At 41.0% G+C, this 15,863-nt stretch overlaps 1 protein-coding gene across 1 annotated transcript in view; it reads left to right on the top strand.

Moving 5' to 3' along the window:
* VAMP1 (vesicle associated membrane protein 1) overlaps positions 1 to 15,258 on the top strand; it is a 215,514-nt gene extending 200,256 nt beyond the window's left edge. The window contains exons 4-5 of the mRNA XM_044079566.1: positions 6,529 to 6,580; positions 8,850 to 15,258. Coding sequence (XP_043935501.1) covers positions 6,529 to 6,580; positions 8,850 to 8,866 — 69 coding nt within the window. The 3' untranslated portion in view covers positions 8,867 to 15,258. The remainder of the gene's footprint in view (positions 1 to 6,528; positions 6,581 to 8,849) is intronic.
* The last annotated feature ends 605 nt before the right edge of the window (positions 15,259 to 15,863 follow it).

Below are 15,863 nucleotides of genomic sequence, written 5' to 3'. Positions count from 1 at the left end.
TGAGAGGTGGTGTTTGTGATTGTAAGGTAGTTAGATGGAAGACTGTGCGTCGTGAGTGAGAGATCTGCATGGGATGGGGTGGGTGTGGTGGATGATGAGAGGTGTTGTTTGTGATTGTAAGGTAGTTAGATGGAAGACTGTGCGTGAGTGAGAGATCTGCTTGGGATGGGGTGGGTGTGGTGGATGATGAGAGGTGCTGTTTGTGATTGTAAGGTAGTTAGATGGAAGACTGTGCGTGAGTGAGAGATCTGCTTGGCATGGGGTGGGTGTGGTGGATGATGAGAGGTGTTGTTTGTGATTGTAAGGTAGTTAGATGGAAGACTGTGCGTGAGTGAGAGATCTGCTTGGGATGGGGTGGGTGTGGTGGATGATGAGAGGTGTTGTTTGTGATTGTAAGGTAGTTAGATGGAAGACTGTGCCGTGAGTGAGAGATCTGCTTGGGATGGGGTGGGTGTGGTGGATGATGAGAGGTGTTGTTTGTGATTGTAAGGTAGTTAGATGGAAGACTGTGCGTCGTGAGTGAGAGATCTGCTTGGGATGGGGTGGGTGTGGTGGATGATGAGAGGTGTTGTTTGTGATTGTAAGGTAGTTAGATGGAAGACTGTGCGTGAGTGAGAGATCTGCTTGGGATGGGGTGGGTGTGGTGGATGATGAGAGGTGTTGTTTGTGATTGTAAGGTAGTTAGATGGAAGACTGTGCGTCGTGAGTGAGAGATCTGCTTGGGATGGGGTGGGTGTGGTGGATGATGAGAGGTGTTGTTTGTGATTGTAAGGTAGTTAGATGGAACACTGTCGGTCGTGAGTGAGAGATCTGCTTGGGATGGGGTGGGTGTGGTGGATGATGAGAGGTGTTGTTTGTGATTGTAAGGTAGTTAGATGGAAGACTGTGCGTCGTGAGTGAGAGATCTGCTTGGGATGGGGTGGGTGTGGTGGATGATGAGAGGTGTTGTTTGTGATTGTAAGGTAGTTAGATGGAAGACTGTGTCGTGAGTGAGAGATCTGCTTGGGATGGGGTGGTTGTGGTGGATGATGAGAGGTGTTTGTGATTGTAAGGTAGTTAGATGGAAGACTGCGTCGTGAGTGAGAGATCTGCTTGGGATGGGGTGGGTGCGGTGGATGATGAGAGGTGTTGTTTGCGATTGTAAGGTAGTTAGATGTAAGACTGATCGTCGTGAGTGAGAGATCTGCTTGGGATGGGGTGGGTGTGGTGGATGATGAGAGGTGTTGTTTGTGATTGTAAGGTAGTTAGATGGAAGACTGTGCGTCGTGAGTGAGAGATCTGCTTGGGATGGGGTGGGTGTGGTGGATGATGAGAGGTGTTGTTTGTGATTGTAAGGTAGTTAGATGGAAGACTGTGCGTCGTGAGTGAGAGATCTGCTTGGGATGGGGTGGGTGTGGTGGATGATGAGAGGTGTTGTTTGTGATTGTAAGGTAGTTAGATGGAAGACTGTCGCCGTGAGTGAGAGATCTGCTTGGGATGGGGTGGGTGTGGTGGATGATGAGAGGTGTTGTTTGTGATTGTAAGGTAGTTAGATGGAAGACTGTGCGTCGTGAGTGAGAGATCTGCTTGGGATGGGGTGGGTGTGGTGGATGATGAGAGGTGTTGTTTGTGATTGTAAGATAGTTAGATGGAAGACTGTGCCGTGAGTGAGAGATCTGCTTGGGATGGGGTGGGTGTGGTGGATGATGAGAGGTGTTGTTTGTGATTGTAAGGTAGTTAGATGGATGACTGTCGTCGTGAGTGAGAGATCTGCTTGGGATGGGGTGGGTGTGGTGGATGATGAGAGGTGTTGTTTGTGATTGTAAGGTAGTTAGATGGAAGACTGTGCGTGAGTGAGAGATCTGTTTGGGATGGGGTGGGTGTGGTGGATGATGAGAGGTGTTGTTTGTGATTGTAAGGTAGTTAGATGGAAGACTGTGCCGTGAGTGAGAGATCTGCTTGGGATGGGGTGGGTGTGGTGGATGATGAGAGGTGTTGTTTGTGATTGTAAGGTAGTTAGATGGAAGACTGTGCGCCGTGAGTGAGAGATCTGCTTGGGATGGGGTGGGTGTGGTGGATGATGAGAGGTGTTGTTTGTGATTGTAAGGTAGTTAGATGGAAGACTGTGCCGTGAGTGAGAGATCTGCTTGGGATGGGGTGGGTGTGGTGGATGATGAGAGGTGTTGTTTGTGATTGTAAGGTAGTTAGATGGAAGACTGTGCGTGAGTGAGAGATCTGCTTGGGATGGGGTGGGTGTGGTGGATGATGAGAGGTGTTGTTTGTGATTGTAAGGTAGTTAGATGGAAGACTGTGCGTCGTGAGTGAGAGATCTGCTTGGGATGGGGTGGGTGTGGTGGATGATGAGAGGTGTTGTTTGTGATTGTAAGGTAGTTAGATGTAAGACTGTGCGTGAGTGAGAGATCTGCTTGGGATGGGGTGGGTGTGGTGGATGATGAGAGGTGTTGTTTGTGATTGTAAGGTAGTTAGATGGAAGACTGTGCGTCGTGAGTGAGAGATCTGCTTGGGATGGGGTGGGTGTGGTGGATGATGAGAGGTGTTGTTTGTGATTGTAAGGTAGTTAGATGGAAGACTGTGCGTCGTGAGTGAGAGATCTGCTTGGGATGGGGTGGGTGTGGTGGATGATGAGAGGTGTTGTTTGTGATTGTAAGGTAGTTAGATGGAAGACTGTGAGTCGTGAGTGAGAGATCTGCTTGGGATGGGGTGGGTGTGGTGGATGATGAGAGGTGTTGTTTGTGATTGTAAGGTAGTTAGATGGAAGACTGTGCGTGAGTGAGAGATCTGCTTGGGATGGGGTGGGTGTGGTGGATGATGAGAGGTGTTGTTTGTGATTGTAAGGTAGTTAGATGGAAGACTGTGCGTGAGTGAGAGATCTGCTTGGGATGGGGTGGGTGTGGTGGATGATGAGAGGTGTTGTTTGTGATTGTAAGGTAGTTAGATGGAAGACTGTGCGTCGTGAGTGAGAGATCTGCTTGGGATGGGGTGGGTGTGGTGGATGATGAGAGGTGTTGTTTGTGATTGTAAGGTAGTTAGATGGAAGACTGTGCGCCGTGAGTGAGAGATCTGCTTGGGATGGGGTGGGTGTGGTGGATGATGAGAGGTGCTGTTTGTGATTGTAAGGTAGTTAGATGGAAGACTGTGCCGTGAGTGAGAGATCTGCTTGGGATGGGGTGGGTGTGGTGGATGATGAGAGGTGTTGTTTGTGATTGTAAGGTAGTAAGATGGAAGACTGTAAGCCGTGAGTGAGAGATCTGCTTGGGATGGGGTGGGTGTGGTGGATGATGAGAGGTGCTGTTTGTGATTGTAAGGTAGTTAGATGGAAGACTGTGCGTCGTGAGTGAGAGATCTGCTTGGGATGGGGTGGGTGTGGTGGATGATGAGAGGTGTTGTTTGTGATTGTAAGGTAGTTAGATGGAAGACTGTGCCGTGAGTGAGAGATCTGCTTGGGATGGGGTGGGTGTGGTGGATGATGAGAGGTGTTGTTTGTGATTGTAAGGTAGTTAGATGGAAGACTGTGCGTCGTGAGTGAGAGATCTGCTTGGGATGGGGTGGGTGTAGTGGATGATGAGAGGTGTTGTTTGTGATTGTAAGGTAGTTAGATGGAAGCCTGTGCGTCGTGAGTGAGAGATCTGCTTGGGATGGGGTGGGTGTGGTGGATGATGAGAGGTGTTGTTTGTGATTGTAAGGTAGTTAGATGGAAGACTGTGCGTCGTGAGTGAGAGATCTGCTTGGGATGGGGTGGGTGTGGTGGATGATGAGAGGTGTTGTTTGTGATTGTAAGGTAGTTAGATGGAAGACTGTGCTTTACAGGATGTGGAATAGTGGAAGAGAAGGAAATGGGTACAGGGGTGGGGCAGATTCAATGATTGGTGGTTAGCATGATGGGCGTGGCTAAGTTCAGTTGAAATGTAGCACTAGTGGGGGAGGGTGAGAATAGGGGCAGGGAGGGGAGAGGAGCGAGCCCGAGCACAGCGAGGCTAACACTAACTCCAATTATATCCCTGGGCTTACTCGTTTCTTTTCTTTGTACACCAAATGTATCTTTTTACTTGTTTCTGTTTACACCAAATATATCTTTTTGGCTGTATTGTACAAGTTTAATTTTACTCCAAATGTATCTTCTTGGCTGTATTTTACTGGTTTAATTTTACACCAAATTTATGGTCTATTTTTAAGTTATAGATTGTACCTTTGCAGAGATTAATTAAGAGCTGCGGGGTATATGTTATGGGCTATGTGAAGGGGAGCAGGGTGAAATTACTGAGTGCAGGGTAGATTTGTAGGTTAAAGAGGTAAGATCCTTGGGGAAAATCTAGCTAAGTTACACAATATGGAGGGAGCCTAGAGGTGCATTTAGACCCAGGACAGCATGAAACAGTACATAGGTAGAGTGATATGGTACTTGTACATGTTATGGTATTAACCTTATTCAAATTGCATGTTAGACTTCAAAGGCTTGTATCAGGGTAAAGTTTTTCAGGGTGATGTCCTTTCAGTCAGGAGTTTCTTATACTGGGGTAGTTTGAGGGGGACTGCCTTATTCAAATTACAGGTTGGACTTCAAAGACTTGTATCAGTGTAAAGTTTTTCAGAGTGACGTCCTTTCAGTCAGGAGTTTCTTATATTGGGGTAGTTTGAGGGGGACTTTCTTATTCAGATTGCAGGTTGGACTTCAAAGACTTGTATCAGGGTAAAGTTTTTCAGGGTGATGTCCTTTCAGTCAGGAGTTTCTTATACTGGGGTAGTTTGAGGGGGACTGCCTTATTCAAATTACAGGTTGGACTTCAAAGACTTGTATCAGTGTAAAGTTTTTCAGAGTGACGTCCTTTCAGTCAGGAGTTTCTTATATTGGGGTAGTTTGAGGGGGACTGTCTTATTCAAATTGCAGGTTGGACTTCAAAGACTTGTATCAGGGTAAAGTTTTTCAGGGTGATGTCCTTTCAGTCAGGAGTTTCTTATACTGGGGTAGTTTGAGGGGGACTGCCTTATTCAAATTACAGGTTGGATTTCAAAGACTTGTATCAGTGTAAAGTTTTTCAGAGTGACGTCCTTTCAGTCAGGAGTTTCTTATATTGGGGTAGTTTGAGGGGGACTGTCTTATTCAAATTGCATGTTGGACTTCAAAGACTTGTATCAGGGTAAAGTTTTTCAGGGTGATGTCCTTTCAGTCAAGGGTTTCTTATATTGGGGTAGTTTGAGGGGGACTGTCTTATTCAAATTGCAGGTTGGACTTCAAAGACTTGTATCAGGGTAAAGTTTTTCAGGGTGACGTCCTTTCAGTCAGGAGTTTCTTATATTGGGGTAGTTTGAGGGGGACTGCCTTATTCAAATTGCAGGTTGGACTTCAAAGACTTGTATCAGGGTAAAGTTTTTCAGGGTGATGTCCTTTCAGTCAGGAGTTTCTTACACTGGGGTAGTTTGAGGGGGACTGTCTGTAATGTTCAAGTGTGTAGTCTAAACAAGTCCCATTAATTTTTCGAGCAACCATCTCATACAAAGCTGACTGCCTGTCCAGACGACTTGCACAGACTTTACAAAACAGATTTAGTACACAGCAGCTGTCAGATATTTATGATTCAGACAGAATCTTCTTGCAGTATTCTTCTACAAACATGACACTTTCCAAATAATTCCTTTAAAAATGTAGCCATGCATCCAATACCCATGTAACAAAGCATTGCTCAACAAGACTTTTTTCCCTTCATAACAGAGTAGTGAAAAATATTTTACTAAACTCACCTCCAGCTTTTCACTCTGACTGTATTTTTATGTAAAAGGTATTGGATACATTAAACTGTTTTAAATGAAGTGCTAGAATAAAGTTAAACTTGCACTGTGACTTATGTAATAGGTGGGGAAATCTGTTTACTATCACAATCCAGAAATAACCTTGTTCATTTAATCATGTCATCAAAATATAATGTGGAATATCAAAAAATTTTATGTGCCCATTTCGAATCTTGTTAAAACCGAGTGTTTGATATTTGCTGTTTTACAAATGTGACCCTTCTCTTTTTTGCATTAGGTTTTTGCTTCATTGTTTGTTTGATCAGCCTTATTGGTCAGTAAATTATCTTGGGGAAACTTTAATTTACAAAACATTTATTATTTCATGGATTGTACTTATTTCCAGTAGCAAACATAAATTAAAAACTGAATCTTTGTTTGCCAGAGATTAACTTCTTTTGGACCATTTCAGCATTTGAATGAGGTATCAGGATTATTTATGTCTGAAAAGCGGCAGTGTTGTGCACCATTTTACAGACTATGTTACGAATTGCACCATAATACCATGTAAATAAACAAAAAGTCAGAGGAAGGAAATTTTGATATCATGTATAGGCAGATGGTGGAAATATCTAAAGTGAAAGACCAATATCTCAGCTTTCATAGTAAAGGTGAACAATAAATGAAGCATGTAAAAGTGCTGCCATATGATACTGAATTCTAAAGTGATGTCATTAGCCATGTAGATGCCAGGCTGCAGATGTTTCTTCTAACCATCTTGCATTTCTTCCTGTCTTTTTCCAGATGATGATAATGATGGGGGTGATATGTGCAATCATCGTTGGGATTATAATCCGTGAGTATCGAATCAGAAGCTATGCACTTTATTTCTGCTGCCACGTCTTCTGATATTTTATTTTCATAATTGTAGCACTGCTGTTAGCAGCCACTGTTTCCATTTTGTTATGTTTTGTTTCATAGGTTGGTACTAGGCTATCGGCCCTAGGGCCTATACAAGCCTAGCCATAACAATTCCCTAGATATTTCTTCCCACAATATTTACTTCCCTGGACCCCTGTCTAGTAGGGCGACTGAAATGATCCCCGGGGTGACTTTCCTATCACCCATGCAGTCGTCAAGGTTCCTTTTGAAGAGGGCCAATGAGGTGCTCTGCTTGACATGTATGGGCAGTCTATTCCAGACTATGGAAAGTGTCTGGGTCAGGAACCTATCCCTCCACCATGTTTTGTTCATTGTGATGACAAGGTTTAGATCAGATCTTGCTAACCTGGCCTGCCTTCCTATGATTCCCTGGCATTATACCTTTTTCACGAGTGAGTATCCATTCAGAGACTGCACTGGCCAAGAAACTACTTTTCAGGAATCCCCTAATTTTAGTCTTCTGAGACCCAAGTCTTACTCCCTTGAGCTCTCCTCCCAAGGTCCTGTACTCTGTTCTACCCCAGATCAGTAATAAACCACATATTTTGGCTCAAAAGCTGTTCACAGGCTTAGTCTGCATTTGATTACCATATATGGTCATACAACTGTTGTTTACGTCTTCAGAATTTCATTGGAAACTTTAATCTTATGTTTTTTAATCCAAATGCTAGTATATAGGAGTTCTGCCTTATTACTGCTTACCCCTTAAACCTGGAAGTTTAAGATGTCCTTCGGATGACAGTTGTGATGTCTGAAGGGTGGGAGTTTTGGTATTTTGACTTTACTGTTCCCTTTGCCTATAGCTACCTTGGGTCCTTACAGAGTTAGTTTACAAGCCTGGTCTTTTAGTGCATTGATAAGGGGGGGCTCTTTTCTCCCAGCAGATTTCCTGTGGGACTCTCATGATATGTGTTGTTATCCTGCCCCCCTTGATATGTCTTTCGGACCCCTCTCTTTCTTCCTACTCCCTGTTCACTTTTGTTACCCCAACCTACAAATCTTATTTGTTGTTGAACTTCATGTTTGCCATTTTTGGCAGACGTAGACCTTTTCTATTGTGACACAAACCAGTTGTTATCAAATGTGATGGTGCTACATGCATTTTGCCCTTTAGGACCGTCTGCTAGTGGGTTATAGAAATTTAGTCCTATCTGGGGTGAATATGACAGATGATGAGAGATTACTCTAAGAGATGTTCCTTTTGACTTCCTGTCTGATCCTAACTGTGGTGCTCATGGCAGCTGCATGGACTAGTTCTGCAGTGCCACCAGAAGCAGACACCTCTAAGCCTCAACTAAATCTTCACTCAGTGAAGTCATAGTTAACCCCACTACTACGATATTCGCCTCTCCATTAATTACACAAGAGGTGTAGTCATTTGCAAATTGTTGGAAGTCATGCATTCATATCAGCTACTTTTTTGTGTTCTTTGTGGGCCCTGTTTTGAGTTATTCCTGTTACCATTTAGCAGAATCATGATTAGCCTAACCCTCTTCCCCTGCTTTGAGTATTGGTCACATAACAGTAATGTTTCAGCAGTATTTAACAGAAACATGTAGAAGTGCATATTTAATAACAAGTTGTCATATAACTAGGGTTGGGAGTGTTGAACCTTATATGTTGTGATACAGATTTTTCTTGTTGAGTAAAGTCGACTGACAGATGATGCGGTCAGTAAGGATGCTGCAGTCATAGGGCTTGTAAAGTTTGATGTTGATACATTAACCAAGCCATAACTGCTCCACACTGACCCCTGTTAGCAGGAAACACAAATTCTGCATTTTGAGCTGTGAGTTCTGGTGGTGAGCACTAATGAGGTTGTTAGTGGTGGTGATATCAGTTGGAACTCTGGGGGGGGGGGGCAGGGTGCTGGAGATAAATAGAAAAGTAAACATTTAGTGACAAAGGCTGCATTCCCTGATCTGGAAACAAGAGCAGTACATTCTCACTTACCCTTTGGAAAAGGTAAGTACTTTGTATGTTCAGATAAGCAACTGTTTAGGCTGAGGAGGGATGGATTGAAAGTTAATTGGAAACTAGAAGCATGTTTGCAGCATGTTTTTGTTGATGTTGTAGCATGTTTGAATTTGTTTTTGTTATTTATGTGTAACTTATACATTTTTTTCTCTCTGTCTTTTTTCTCTTTCCTCTTTTCCTGCTGCCTGCTGACATCTACCATTCAGTATACTTCTGCACCTGAGGTGATCCAGCAGCGAACCCTTATCCTCACAGTAGCATTATAAGATCCCTAAGGCATTGTTCATTTCCTATTTTTCCTTTTATTTCTGTCCATTTCTAAGCACAGTCATGAAGTATTATTGTCCCAGTTTATTCTGGTCACCTTAACCATCCCATTTAACACTGCTGCAGTTATGTGACCAGAATTCTCATTACTAAGAACAACAGGGAGCTATTATGAAGTTATAGCAATAGAACAATGTGAATGTGGGCTTTCAGACTGGGGTGGGGGTGGCATGCAGGCCACTTTGATAGCTTTGAATTAAATATTTTGCAGGTCACAGGTTTTGGATGGATATTTTAAGTCATTTTCAAGAAGTAAGAATGAATTTTAGATTTGATGGACAGGGAAAGAGGATGAATTTAGTTCCACAGGGCAGATGAAAGAGACAAAGGCTGGCATTTTATAGCCTGCCAGTCAAGTGAGGATCTGACAGACAGACAGAAAGAATCAAAGAAAAAAATGTTCAAATTTCTCTCTGGAAAGAGTTGATACTTGTTTTGAAATTTCTTGACAGGCAGGGAGTGGTGTAAAAATACAACCTGTAGGGAATGCTGGAAAGGGAGACAATTTAAATAAGTATTTGATCATAACTACTTCAAACAATCCATGACTCTAAGCAACTTTTACAGATCCTTGTATTTCACTACCTTAGATACCAAATAGCAGTATTTTAATAAAAATACAAATGTTGACTCTGTAAACATTGATATTAAAAGTAAAATGCTGTACAGACCTTAAGATCTTTCCTACAAAAAAAGATTACAGAGGAAGGATGGCTTTCCCGCCAACATCATTCATTCTTGGTCCCACATTGCACACCTGTAGGTACAGGACATCTATAGTCTAAATGGTTTATGTTTGTGTGTTAGATGTTGGTGTGTTCATTTTGGGAAGGGTTATGCTCAAACAGAATCATCGGGCCATTTTTAATCCTTGTTTAGAAGATGTAATTATATTCACATATAGAACAATGTCATCAATCTCTTTAGAAAATGTCTAACAAACAAAATCTAATATAGTAGGGGTAGGAGGCTAATAATTAAAGCTATTACCCTTACTGACATATGATATTAGCCCCTGATGTGTCTGCCTACCAGTCAAACGTATTCAGATGGGTCCCTATCAGATGATCGAGTTTTCAGAAATTCGAACTCCATATGGTCGAGACCATATGATCGAGTTTTTGAAAACTTGAAGCTTTTGAATGGAGATTGCGGTACAGCGAGGATCAGGAAATTCTGAAGAAGTCAGCTGATTAATGCTGACGAAAGCTCTCAATAAAACGTGGTTTTGAATTTGGTGGTGTGAGAAGGTGCTTCTACTGGTTCCTTATACAGTGTTTTGTGCTTTGTTCTTGGTTTTGTTTGATCAGAAAATTTACCTTTTTCCTCATTGTGGTGCGATCTCGAAGTTGGTGTATATAATTTGCAGGGGGTGTTGGGGGCAATTGTAAAAAGGCAGATTTTTGATGGATTTTTTATATTGAAGTTTTCAGAAACTCAATCATATCATCTTTTCAATATTTTTTTTTTCGTTTCCGAAACGTAGATCACCTGACATAGACCCATTCAGACACATATTCTGTCCACTGTCCAGCTGTGCACTGCTCAAAAACTACATTGGCTGTCCACTTTTCAGCTATGTTTCCTGCATCTTGTTCACCTAAGCTAGTTACAGTATTAATTACTCTAATCCAAGACAAGTAGCGGTCACAACAAGATGAACCAAATAATGTTCAGTTTAATAAAAAAAAATGAATTAATAAACAATCTTTCAGAGAAGTTGTGTTTTTTTATCAAGTTTGTTAAAGCAAAGGAAGAGAGTGCACAATGCTAGAGCATGTTGTTGATCAGCTAGTTGCTGGAGCTCCAACCGTATTGTAAACGTTATAGTCCCTGAGCTTTGAAAATAGAAGACTACCTTTTGGGTAAATACAAAGGAAGAAATAAAAATATGATAGAAAAAATGATTAGTCACTACAAGCTTAAACAGACCATTCACCTGAATTGTATGATCTTTCACCTAAACTGTATGTACTTTTCTAAGAAGATATGTGTTTTTAAATAACCTGCCAAATGGATTTTTTATCACATGTGTACCGAGTATAGTGACTGCAATGTGATACGGTAATGCAACAAATCAGCTGACACATTGAGATGCAGCTGTATATAAAAGCTAGTCGTGTCTCACAGAATTTGCAGCTTAAGGAGAAGTAAAGTGCATTATGGGATAGGTGACCTGTAGCCACAGCCTGCAGAGCAATGACACCACTATTGTGGGGTTCCCACATTGTAATCAAGTGGTTGTGGTGCCTATTAAGAAGTCTTCACCATGCAGTCACTAGACTGGGCAGCCACTGCTCTTGAAGCTTAGATTGTGTCTGCCCCACACAATGTACCTAGTGTTTGTGGAACCTGTGTGGAAGCCTACACTGTATACCCACATTGTTATACAACCGTTGCTTGTACAGCACACTAGGAAACTTGCATTGTGCATTTTCTATACCATGTGCCCAGTAGTTATGCATTATATGAGAACACCTACACTCTACATTTGCCATGCCACACATCTAGCAATCGTGAAGCACATAAAGGAACTTGCTCTGTGTATCACCCTTACCACACACCTAGTGGCTGTGCAGCTCATAAGGAACCTTGCATTTTGCATTCCCCTCTGTGCATTTTAGCAGTTGTGGAGTCCAAAGAAAAAACAAAATGTAGAAACTTTGGATCCTGCCATCCACTGGTTTGGTTATGAGAGATTAATTTTGGTCAATGCAAAGTACATTAATGAGAACGGAATGTCCTCACTTAAATTTTAAGTTTTTTTTTTTTTGCCTTTATCTGCTGATTTATAAATGTTTACAGTATAAAAAGCTGATTAGTATTTTAAACTTTCTCCATTCCTGTGGTTTGGAATTCATTTCAGAATAGATAAAATCTGTGTAATGCAATGAGGAAGGCATAGTTATAGATATAGATATGGAGTAAAGCAGTACTTTCCACCTCTGTGCAGGCAAACTTCCCTACATTTGTAAGAAATTATTTTCTTAGGCTATCTTACTGCTAGGCTGTTCTTCCAAGGGAGTTTTTTTATTTTTGCTGCTTGACATAGCTGGGCACTGTGAGCTCTAAGTGATTATTTTCAAGGCAGTGTTTCATAGGAAGTGCCTGACAGTAGTAGGGTTTGAATCTATGAACTTCTAACTCAAATGCTACTATGCAGCAAACCCCTCCCATCTTGACGTACACTGCCCCATACCACTCACTCCAATTTTATGTGAGCCAGAGCTGTGGAATGTTGTCACATGCTCCTTTACCTAGCTCACATCAGCATCATCATAATTTTACATGATCGAACAAATAAAGGCACACGAGCAACTAGATGTTACAGTTTCAACATTTAAAGATGTGTCAATGGCAGATATCATTGAGGGAGACAAATAAGCTCGTGTTTTCATGGAGACTGTTCAGCAATGAAGTGATTTTCAGTTATTACCTGTTGTTATACTATAGATTAATGGTCACATTTCTTCGTAAATAATATAGCCAACAGCTGGTAGTTCTGAAGTTATGGGACATAGAACTAACAGAATGTTTAGTCTGTGACGTACCATAAAATTTGATTTCATGGCTGGGCACAGTTAACAGAGGTATCAGATACCATTACAAGGCACAAAGGAGACTTTTTTATGCCTAGAGGCAGTGTTAGAGTGTTGCTTCTGCTGAGGGGCCCTTAGCAACTGCAGCTGTATATTTCTCATCAGAGTAGATGAGAACAGTAGATGGAGTTCTCTTCCTTTGTGGTGTTTTGCAACCCATTTGAATATGTTGAAGAGCTGCTGTTTTACTGATGAGACAATAACTTGCATATTTCTGAGACATGCAAACAGTAACAGAGTCACCAAATGTTCATAAAACAGCATATCCCTTTCATGTATGAACTCTATAATGAGGTGAGTTAGTCCTTAAGTTTTCATTATGAGGATTTATGTAGCACCCTACAGCCTAGGTGACTTGAAATGCTGTCTAGGAATTTTGCCAGGACCCCTAGAAGAAGAAGAGACAAACCTTGTGGTGTAGTCAGAGTAGTTTGTTATAAATAAGACTGCAAGTTCCATGTTAGCACTATCTTAATATTAGGCCTCTTTTTTATTTTCTTAGTCAAAAACAGACAATAAAGTCACAATTGTGGGAGTCATGTGTGCTGGGGAAGGGCCATACTCTTGACTGCCCCATGTTAGATAGCTTATATACTCCTGGTGATATGCTGTAACATTTGTGAAGCTTGAGCCTGTTTGCACTGTCTTTTCCCACACTTTTTCCCTCTCATCTACCTGCCTCCCTCCCTTTCCATCAAAGGTATTCTCTACATAGCGCCATCTGGAGCCCAAAAATAGAAGTGTCCTTGCCATGCCAGGATCCAAGGTGGCACCGTGATCCTTGCTTGATGACGAACTATGCGGAGTCAGTCTATCTGAACGTATTGTGTTTCTCAAGTGCAATGTATGAGAAAAAATAACAAAAATGAAATTAAAAAAAAAAAGAAACCAAAAAAGTCAGAAGTATTCTTGCCAAATATTTTTTTCTTTTTACAATATTCTAGAGACATTAAATGTATTGACCACATATTTTATTTTTGAACAAGCTGTGTAACATGTCTGTTTTATTTTGTGCCTGTTTTTGAGCACGTCTAAGCAGAATAAAGTTTAACACTGCTGTAAGGCTACTATTGCACATATAATTAATAAAGACAGTAATGCCTGTTTCTTTTCATTGAACATTATATTATGTATTTGATGTTGTGCTCTGTGTTTAAAAAAAAGAGAAAAAGAAAAAAAGGTATATCTTCTTCCGAACTAGTCTTTGAATACCTGTTTCTGCTGTGTAACATAATTTACAGGTCAAATGTTTGTTAATGGCTTCTGTAAAAAAGAGAGAATATAGAACTGTAAAGTAATAAATTTTAAGCATGTATAATTTAACTTATACCAAAAAGAAAAAAGGAAAGATCTGTGTTGTCGTCAAAATGTGTTTTCAAGTACTCAAATGGGATTATTTGTTGCTATGGAGACAGCTTTAAGGCCCCTTATGTTGTCTCTACAGATCTTGAGTGTCACTGTTTTTTTTTGGTGGGGGGATGTTGTAGGAGAGAAGAGCTTTATTTTTTTATTTTTGCACATGTAGATTTAAAGGTGGATGTTTGTGGATCTGCACACAGACATGCACATGCTGTGATGTGCAAGAATTTTGTTTTTGCATATATATACATACATACACATACACAAATGCATGTGCCTGTTTTGACACAACTATACATGTGGTGTATGTGTGTGTCTGATTTATGTTCATTGATATGTACCCATATTTTATGGATGAATATCTGTACATAAACGGTACATGATACTGTGTGTACTAGTACATGCAGATACATGGTCATCACTTGATAACAGTAACTATGTTTAATTATGGCCCAGAAATGTATTTTATGTACCTCTGCTTATCTGAAGTTTGCAGGCCACAGAAGCGGTTACTGTGGTGTGGATTGCAAAGGAAGAAGCAACAGTCACTACCTTGTGAGCAGATGCTGTTCTTACTTTGTTGACTGGCTTTCAGTTTCTCTTCCGTATTCTGGAAGTCTTCCTGTTTATTTTATTGGCATCACCAGCAACACCACGTTACATTCGTATGAGTGGTTCCTGGAAAGCCATCACAAATGACAGAATTTTCTGCTGTTATACATGTAAGGGCCCCAGAGAAATGTGGACCTTGTTGACTGTAGCTGCTTGCAACTTTAAGTGGTTTTGTTTGTGGCCTTTAAGATCTGTTATTTAGCACAAAGTGACTTTGGCTATTATTTTAATTTTCTTTTTCTTTCTTTCTTTCTTTCTTGGAATCTGCTGTTAAGAAATGCATTTTGGGGGGAGGGGATTCATTTGGCCTGTTTCTAGAACATATTCCTCCAATAATGAGATAAAGAAATGTAATGTATTCAGTATTAACCTCTGGTGTATAAAATGTCACCTTACTAAGTGTGTTCACGGGTCAGGGGGTTAACATACTCTAAAGTGGACTACAAAGAATCATTAGGTGGAATAGGGATACAGGCTAAAGTACCACTCCTGAGAGCTTAAGCAATCTACCTCATAAGGAGGGAAAATGGTAGAATTGCTTAAGATTTTTGAAAGCAGTGCAGGAGTAAGGGTGGGGGAAAATAAAATTACTGCCTTTTTTTTTTTTGAGGTTGTTATTTTGCTCCTCGGCTCTATGTTTGTAAGATTACAAGCTGCTGTTCTGTACTGCAAAACACTTGTACAAGTCAGAATGTTAATAAATGCAAAGAAAGGTTGACGTGGTTTGTCTAGTGTGATCATTGCTTTTCCAGTTATGTGTGCTTATTTATTTCACAGCAAACATGTCTGTCCATGACATTAACTTCATACTGCTAGGTGAAATGGTAGCATGGCAGAAGAATTTGAGCCATATCCTGCCTCTATCATCTTGATTATGCATGTTCTGCTCCTGTGGTTTGCCTGAATTTATGCAGTCCATACAGTGTGTCGTGATTAGTGTGCAATGGAGTGGCCTGAATTTATGCAGTCCATATGGTGTGTCAAGGACCGGGTTTCATGCAGCAGACAGTGTTCCAGTGTTAACATTTTGCATTACAGTGTGCCAGGATTGCACATGGTGTTCCAGGTTACATGCAGCGGGTATGATGTTTTATATATATATATATATATATATATATATATATATATATATATATATATATATATATATATGGGTCTATTTCAACCCATTGAAATTACACTTTACCGAAAATGAAATAAGCAATCCCACTTCAACGAAAGCACACCAAACAAAAACAAAACACACACACACACACACAAAATAAAACAAATGCATTTATGTAAGGGGCAAGCCCCCCTGCAGCCCCCGTATGGGGGGCTGTG

The sequence above is a fragment of the Protopterus annectens genome, chromosome 8.part0, assembly GCF_019279795.1.
Source record: "Protopterus annectens isolate FY-2018-M chromosome 8.part0, PAN1.0, whole genome shotgun sequence".
Taxonomy (NCBI): domain Eukaryota; kingdom Metazoa; phylum Chordata; order Ceratodontiformes; family Protopteridae; genus Protopterus; species Protopterus annectens.
This window is presented reverse-complemented; position numbering and strand designations above follow the sequence as displayed.